This window comes from Pygoscelis adeliae, unplaced genomic scaffold (genome assembly GCF_000699105.1).
Source record: "Pygoscelis adeliae isolate BGI_AS28 unplaced genomic scaffold, ASM69910v1 Scaffold222, whole genome shotgun sequence".
Taxonomy (NCBI): Eukaryota; Metazoa; Chordata; class Aves; order Sphenisciformes; family Spheniscidae; genus Pygoscelis; species Pygoscelis adeliae.
In genome coordinates, this window is record NW_008824309.1 from 2,040,367 (window position 1) to 2,049,664 (window position 9,298).

At 38.0% G+C, this 9,298-nt stretch overlaps 1 protein-coding gene across 1 annotated transcript in view; it reads right to left on the reverse strand.

The window, feature by feature from the left end:
• Positions 1-9,298, reverse strand: part of LRP1B (low density lipoprotein receptor-related protein 1B) — a 614,444-nt gene that overhangs the window by 280,094 nt on the left and 325,052 nt on the right. Inside the window, exons 15-17 of the mRNA XM_009319022.1 lie at positions 6,815-6,937; positions 5,042-5,182; positions 707-832 (exon numbers count right to left, since the gene is read on the reverse strand). Coding sequence (XP_009317297.1) covers positions 707-832; positions 5,042-5,182; positions 6,815-6,937 — 390 coding nt within the window. The remainder of the gene's footprint in view (positions 1-706; positions 833-5,041; positions 5,183-6,814; positions 6,938-9,298) is intronic.

Consider the following 9,298-nt stretch of genomic DNA (forward strand, 5'->3'; position numbering starts at 1 on the left):
CACGTATGAAAATTTAAACCAAGGAAAATGAGTTCAAGGAATATTTTAATATACAATGTATGCTGTCTATCACTGCATTTCAGTTTAAAATAGTCATCAGCTTATTGATGGCTGATATCCTGTATATCAGATATTTAATGATTGTTTAGTGTACTCTACCGACAGGCACTAAACATCACTTCCATACAAGCAAAGGACTGATTTGGAACACCATGATTTATTGCAGTGGAATAAGTAAACAGTCTTCATCTTGGTATTTCCTTAAAAATCCACTACAGAGTTAATAACTTACAAATGAAAACAATTTCAAGCTACCAAGGGGAAACTGAATAAGTAATTATGCTTTTGTCAGCATAAAATAAAATTTACTAGTGACATAGCACTCATCACAGCACCTTAACAAACAAAATTCTAACTGCCAAGAAAGATTTAGCAGGGACAGGTTTGTACCTAAGTAGTGCTTAGACAGTCAACCCATATGGATAGATTAAGTGCTGAATTACTTTGGAAAGCACAGTCAAGCATAAGGATTAAGTAAAATATAATTTGTATTCCAGCCTTAGTAGCATCAAAATCTGAATTAATTTAGAACGGCAATAATCAGATTACTAGTAGCAGACTGGTTCAGTTCAGTTCAGAGCAATCTTGAACTGTTTATGGAACTGGAGTTAGTGAACTTGTATGCAGAGCCAAATAAAATCTTTACCTGCACAGGCTTTATTTGATTCATCTTCATTATTACCACAATCATTAGCTCCATCACAAAGCCACCTCTTGGGAATGCAGCGATTATTTTGGCACTTAAACTGATCATCAGGACAACTATGATTGACTGGGGAGAAAAAAAAGAGTTTTTTTCCTAAGAAAATAATCAGAGAAAAACAGCTGAAAATAATACATTAAATGGTATTCCCTGGTGATGCAGTTAGTATGGTTATCCTGTATATATATATAATAATCATGATATAAAAATTGTTCAGCAAACCAGTCAATTAAAAAAATATTTCAGTACTTCAATCATAAATTAAACAATACATAGTAAAGAGCCTCCTATCATACTAGTGTCAATATGGAGATCCTCTTCTATTAACTACTAGGCCATAAAAGGTAGCCACATTTTACAATGTTGCTATTTCCTTAAAGAAAAATCTCCTCGATCAAATTTTATCAATGCGATGAGGTTTGCAAACCAAAGTGCATATAAACGAAAGGAAACACCAAAGGGAACAGATGCAAGTTGCTAAGTGCATATCCAAAATATTATGGCACAGTGAGTAGGGATTTGGGCAGGTTATAAAACGCTTCTAAAATGATGCACATTACTGTCAATGGCTGCATATAGATCTGCTGTTTACTTACCATGTAATCGTAGGTGTCAAAAAGTGAAATATGCACCACAGTGTAAAAATGACAAAAATATCTGGCGTTCAAGAGTGAACAAGGGATCTCACAAACATGTTTTTGCTAGCTACCAAATACCATAGGAAGGAGGAAGTCTGAAAGCACAGAAATCACATAAATACTATTGGCCTGCTCTTGCAGCTGTAGTAAGTATCTATGATCTGCTTCTTTCATGCTAATAACAAGGTCTATGTTCAGCAGATCTTCCTAATCTCGATCTACACAAGAGCAGTAAGCTATACATAGTTCAAATGCTGGGTTAAAATAATCTGAAGCTATTTTCCACCTACTCAGCCATCCACAGTCTCTTTTTTTAATGTTTAACATCCACCTGGAAACAAATGGTATTTAAAATGAAAGGACGTCTTGCAGGCTTATCCTTGACATTTCAGTAGCTTTTATCTTTGACCTTTCTACCTATTCTTCCTATCGAAAACAACACAGAGCGAGTGTGATAGCAATAGCACATGAACCCTTCATGAGTGTTTTGTGTGGAGGGTGCAAGAACAGTGGAAGTAAAGATTAATTAATAATCTGAGCAGAAAGGTATTCCAAGTCTCATAATACTTATGAAGCAACCTAGTTTGCAATGTGACTGGAGAACAAAACTGTTATCATCCATGTAATAAAATTAAAACTTGAAGACCTTTTTTTTAAAAATCTGAGCTCAATACTAGACATAGATATTGTTTTAAATGGTAGTTAAGTTTTTGCTTATATATATTTATTAACGTGTGTGTGTGTGTTATATTCATAACTGCGAATATTTCAGACTAACTCAAAAAGAACTACTGAAGTTACTATAGCAACCGCTGAAAAGAGATTACTGTTATCATACTGGCCACTTAAACTATATATCACATACAGATTTGGGACCAGATTATGTTTTCATTTATATCTGTATAAATCCTCTGAGAATTACAAGTTTTGGTCAATGAATTGGTCTAAATTACATTAATTTAAATGAGAATCAAGTCAACTCTGCCAAAAGATTTTCTTTCTCACTGTCTTCATTAGCTGAGCTCCTTATTTAAGTGTAAGAATCCCTGGTATTAAAATAAGATGTGAGTAAGCAGTACAATTCAGAACTGGAGAAACGTTTTGAAAAGAATTAGGACTGAAATCAGTAATGACTACTACATGGAGCTACCAAAATACATAAATGCAGGAATATAAACCAAACTGTCTATGTAACAGCCATACAGAAAAAGACCTACGCATTATAGAGGATCACAAGCTCAGTACGTATCAGCAACATCAGGCCAGTGCAAAGCAGGGAAGATTTACCCAAGGATGTATAACCAGGACTATCAACCCTCACAAACACATTCGCTCAGCCTAACCAGCTTCACAAAGGCCTCAGCAGAAGTACAGACATCCAGTTTTGGACATCCAACCCCAAGGATCAGCTGGCAAAGTTCAGAAAGAGCAATGAAATCTAAAAAAACCCATAATCCACTGGAAAGAACGAACAGATTAGAGCTGTTTTGTCTCAAAGAGATAAGAATGAGAGACTATGATAAGAGTTTTCAGACACATAGAACAATGCTGCACCGTAGAAGAGTGTATCAGTTCTTCATGTCTACAACTGAGAGCAAAAAAAAAAAAACCCATCAAAACGTATTTTCATTTCAGTAAAGGAGATTTGGTTTAGAGAAATGATCTAATGATAGAAATAGCATCGTGACAAACCAAGTAAGGAAAGGAATTTTCACTGCTGCAACCCTAATTTTATAGCAGGCTACCTAAGTATCGTCCAGGAATGACACAGATACATAATTGGCATGTTTTCTATTATTTTTCATTTCAACATTGGGACTCCTCTACAGCAAAAAAATACAGCTCTAGAAAAACTGTATTTTTAAAGACAAAGTACATCTAATTTAAAACTGGAAGTGTGTGTGTGGGTTGGGGTTTTTTTGTTTGTGGGGTTTTTTGTTGTTTTTGTTTTGGGTTTTTTTGGGGCATGTTTGTGGGTTGTTTTTTTTTTTAAGAAATACATTACAGAATCACAGGAATGTTTAAGGTTGGAAGGAACATGTTGAGGTCACCTAGTCTCATCCCCTGCTCAAGCAGGGCCAACTAGAGCAGGTTTCCCAGGACCATGTCCATAGAAGTTTTGAGTATCTCCATAGACAGAAACTCCACAACCTCTCTGAGCAATCTATTCCAGTGTTCGACTATCCTCATGGTAGAAAAAAAAAAGAAAAAGTGTTTTCTTGTGTTCAGATAAAATTTCATGCTTTTCCATTTGTGTCCATTACCTCTTGTCCTGCTAGTGGGCACTACTAAGAGCCTGGCTCCCTGTTCTTCATTCCATCTTGTCCCTGGCTCCCTGTTCTTCATTCCATCTTGTCCCATCAAGTATTTATACACATTGGTAAGATCCCTCCCGAGACTTCCCTTCCTCCCAGACTGAACAATCCCAGCTCTCTCAACTTCTGGGACAGATGTGCCATCTTAGTGGTCCTTTCCTGGACTCGATCCAGCAAGTCCCCCTCTTTTTTTGTACTGGGTAGCTCAGAACTGGACACAGTCCTCCAGATATGACCTCGTCAGCGCTGAGTAGAGCAGAAGGATCACCTCCCTCAACCTGCTGGTCATTGCTGGCTAATGGTCAGCTTGTTGCCCACCAGGACCCCAAGGTCCTTGTCTGCAAAGCTGCTTTCTAGCTGGGTGGCCCCCAGCATATACCAATGACTGGAGTTACTCCTCCCCAGATACATTTCTCCTTGCTGAATTTCACCATATTCCTCTCTGTCCAATTCTCCAGCCTGTCAAGGTTCCTCTGAACGGCAGCACACTCATCTGGTGCATGAGCCAGTCTTCCCAGCTTCATATCATCTGCAAACTTGCCAAGTGTGCACTCTGTCCAAGTCATTAATGAAGAGGTTACTGGCCCCAGCATTAACCCCTGGGGCACCCTGCTAGTGACTTAGCTCCAACTGAACATTGTGCCACTGATCACAAGCCCCAAGACCTGGCCATTCAGACAGTTTCCAATCCATCTCACTGTCCACTTACCTAACCCATCCTTTGTCAGCTGGTTTATGAGGATGTTATGGCAGACAGCGTCAAAAGCCTTACTAAAGTTGAGGTAAACAATATCCACTGCTTTTCCCTCATCCACCAAGCTAGTCACGTCACTGTAGAAGGCTATGAGGTTGGCTAAGCATGACTTCCCTTTCATAAATCCATGCTGACTACTCCCAATTACTTTCTTGTCCTTCATGTCTTTGGAAATGGTTTCCAGGACTAATTGCTCCATCAGTTTCCTAGAGGTTGAGGTGAGGCTGGCCCTGCTTTGTGAAGGTTGGACTAGAGATATTCCGAGGCCTCTTCCAACCTGAATTATCCTGTGACCCATATGAAAAAGTGCAATTGTGGGAAACAAAGCAAAAAATACCAACATTTAAAGAATCAGAAATGACGATGTCAAAAACAAAAGATGACTGCTTTTGTACTATGCTATGAAACGAGCACACGAGTGTCATTTGAAAGGACTATTATTATTATATGCAGGAAAAGAAGAAAATGAAAGATTTACATGAATGATTTAAGGATTATCGCTTTCGTTTGGCTCCCCTCAGACTTTAAAATACAGTATGAATTGTGGGTTAAAATGTAAAAGCATACATACAGCAAATTTCAGAATGCTCATCACTGCCATCCAGACAGTCATCATCCCCATCACAGCGCCAGCGATCCTGGATACAGCGCTTATTGTTACACTGAAACTGTTCAGCTTTGCACAACTGTGGTAGCACTTCTCCTTGATTAACTAGGAAAAATATCCAAGAAGCACATCTGTTTTATCAGCTTGATACATACAGAATGCAATACTACATCTACATAAATAGATATAAATTCTTGTTATCACTCTTCAGAATATTTTTTAGTAAACTTTGCGTATTTGAGGTAATTCCACCTGAAGCCTGTAGCAGCATGCATATCTGAGTGTATGGTTGAGGTGATATATTTTTAATAAATGGAAGAACTCAGAACAGAATGGCACTCAAACTGTTTTTTAAATTGGTGCTTAGATGATAGTGTAAATATATCAGTTTAAAATATTGCGATGACTCATCAACAGTGAAAAGAAAATATTCTTACAGACACAGACCAAATTTCTGGTGCACGTTAAAGGGCTAGAAAATGATTACTGAAGAGCTGATTCTTGTATCCAAAAAACAACTCAAACACCTGCATTATGCACTGGTACAGACTCGGCAAAGAAGAAAGGATAAAATTTTACTGAGGTAGAATTAAGCAGCAAGCTACAAGCTTGTTGATAAATCCAGACAGACACATTTCTCAACATAAGGTTCAGAATGCTTAACGTGTAAATACCACACATCACTCTCTGACCCTATGAGGAACACCAAAGTCCTTGGAAAGAGCCGGGCAATGAAGTGTGTTGGGGTAAAAGCAGGAAACCTGCTTCATTCAGATCTGAAAGTGTCCAACCTCTCTTCCTAATGCTTACATTCCATCTTACCAGTGAGAAGTCCACCCTCCAGTATTTTCTGCTAAAAAGAAAAATAGTTTTCTTTAGCAACAGTGATGGCTCTGCCAGCCATGCATTTGGGTCAAATTCAAGGTAATTGCAAGCTCAATAGTGTTCATCATGTTATGAAATAATCCTTACGCTTTACTCATCTCTACTAGCCTTATTGCTGGAGACCTACGTAAAGTTTTACACACTACACTTCAAGAAATAGATCAATGAGATTAAAAAAAAAGGAAAAAAAAGCTAATTTTGAGTAAGTGACAAATATCAGGTCTAAATATTTAAAAAATACCTGTATTATCTGATGAGTTATTATTTTTAATTGAAAATTCCCCACTTTATTATTAACACATTTTTTTTAATTGTCATTTCAATGAAGATATCCAAGGAAGAGATGCAAAAAAAAAGACAGCGAAATTTGCATAGTCTGTGTCAGAATCTATTATATATAAATATGTCTGCTTGACATGTTTTATGAACAGTTTCAGCATGAACATTTTCTATGCCAGATTTCAATGTAAGATACATAGTCCGTATAATAATCTGAAACCAGTTTATACAGATTTAATATAATAATTATATAGATTAATTTCTGGTATTTCTGATAGTCTTCAAAAGAGGTCAGTGAAATATTTAAGTGCTTTATCATTTCAGACATTCTGAAATATTTTCCAATGCATTTTATTCTCAAATATTGTGTACTTAATATTTTGTCCTTTTTGAAAAATCTTTATTATATTTAATAAACTGTCTTCAATTAGAATCTTTATTCAAGGAATATTTCTTTGTCTTTGCAAAAAGCCTCTAGGAGATCGCACTTTCTTGTTTTATTTTCAGATTTGACTTAATCCCTTAACAGTAGTATCAACTCAGATATCCTTTAAAAAAAAAAAAAAATCTTACTCATGCAGGTTGTACTGTTTTCTTCCAAAAGCTGATTATCAGCACAGGCACAAACTCTGCCTCCAGGAATGGCTAAACAAAGAGTGCTGCAGCCTCCATTGTTAACACGACATGCATTATCACCTGTGAAAATAAAGAAAAAAGCAACTTAAAAACTCACAGCCATGGTAGAACTAGAAGAATTTTTTTTTTAGAAAGAGCATGGAGAATTTTTTTACAATTATTGTCCTCTCATTTTAGGGACACATTATTCTCATAGTTTGGTTACCACAGGTTACAATATTTAAACAATTTTAGTTCCAGGTTGCAATAACCTGTAAGAATAAAAAAAAAAAAAACACCAACTACACCATCAGCTCACAACATTCTATCTCCCTTTTTTGAGGAGCAAATACTACAAAATATTTAATATGAGGCAGCTACGTGCACAAAGTAGCTTTAAGAAATTAAACAGTATATAAAGGAATGTTCTGAAGTATATTGGCATCTGCACATGTTAAAACAATGTGACTACAAATGCAGACTAAGAAAAAAGAGAAAGGAAGCACAAATTAAAAGTGGAATGAGATCTATGGCAGACAGAATATAAGGCGAATATTCCACTACTCTTTTCTGAACACATCTGCTATTTCTCTGCCTTCTTTTTCTGTGTTATTGTTTCTTCCCAAAAGCTGTACGCTGTTAACATGAAGGTACTGACAGCTGTCAGGTGTTTTAATCATCTGCCAAGGACTGCTGCATCCTCAATACCTCACTTCTTAGGCCAGCAGACTTAAAACCAAAGCCCACTGAAGCAAATGTTACAATTTCTGTTTGTGTCACTTTGGTCATCACTTGATTGCTTAGATAGGCACTGCTGAGGGCATTCAACTTCTCACGGTCAAAGCTCTGTTAACGTCAAGTGTTGGTGATAACTGGCTATAGTCAGGCAAGCTGTAAAACTTCACGTCTGCTGAATCTTTAAATTAAAACTACTTTTTTTCATCTTCCTGTCCTAGTAAAAAGCAGGTGTTCCTTCCTCTGCTCCTCCTTTTAGGTGTACAAAGCATTCATCAACTTCCTGGGTTATAACAGGAATTCCCTCTCCTCAAAGCACTACCACTCCTCTTTTCATAGAAAATATAATATTAAGTTCTCATCGAGGTAGCTACCCACATGCATATTAAACTGTCCTGTCAGAGCCATACCTCCATGTGCAGGGAAACTTTTTCAAATTATGAAATGAACATCAGATAACCAGCAAATAATTTAAAATTTTCAAGTTTTAAGATATACCTCAATGTCTTACAATACAGTCCTCGAGCATTTCATAATAATCTATTCCCAGACTTTTTTCTGACCCACCATACATCACTTCTTAGAAGCAAATGTGTTCTATAGTCCATTAAAACCCCACTGAACTTTCAGATAAATTTGTTAAAAATAATTAACACAGAATGCTGTGGGAAGCCGCTGTGGTACTTTTACTTTCATTGGGCAGGGTGTGAGGGAGATGGCAAGAACATAGCTGTATAAACAGGGAAAACTGGAAGTCTCTATGAAGTGTGAGGGCTGGATCACAATTTTGGATAGAGCGATTCCAACTTAGGCTGGGCACTTAAAATACTTTATTGGATCTTGACTTCACGTTTTAGACTATGACGTAAAACACTGTACAAAAATCGACTCCTTTATTATGTCTATGCTCACCAAAACCCAAATAATACGATCAAAATGTCAAAAGAGTAAGAGATGTTTTTGCATCTAAATCTTAGAAAACCTCAGATACAACACCGCCTCAGGAAAAAGTAGCCTTGAAACTCTATACATCTTTACAGGACCACACCAACAAGGAGGGGCTGGTGGGGAATGTGAAGCTCAAGGGCAGCCTGGGCTGCAGTGACCACGAAATGGTGGAGTTCAAGATCCTTAGGGCACTGAGGACGGCGCACAGCAAGCTCACTACCCTGGACTTCAGGAGAGCAGACTTTGGCCTCTTCAGGGATCTGCTTGGCAGAGTGCCATGGGACAAAGCCCTGGAGGGAAGAGGGGCCCAAGAAAGCTGGGTAATGTTCAAGGATCACCTCCTCCAAGCTCAGGAGCGATGCATCCCAACAAAGAGGAAGTCAGGCAAAAACGCCAGGAGGCCTGCATGGATGAACAAGGAACTCCTGGACAAACTCAAACACAAAAAGGAAGCCTACAGAGGGTGGAAGCAAGGGCAGGTAGCCTGGAAGGAATACGGAGAAATTGTGTGAGCAGCCAGGGATCAGGTTAGGAAAGCTAAAGCCCTGATAGAGAAAGCGAAAGCCCTGATAGAATTAAATCTGGCCAGGGACGTCAAGGGCAACAAGAAAAGATTCCATAGGTACGTCGGGGATAAAAGGAAGACAAGGGAAAATGTGGGCCCTCTCCGGAACGGAACAGGAGACCTGGTTACCTGGGACACAGAGAAGGTGGAGGTACTCAATGACTTTTTTGCCTCGGTCTTCACCAGCAAGTGCT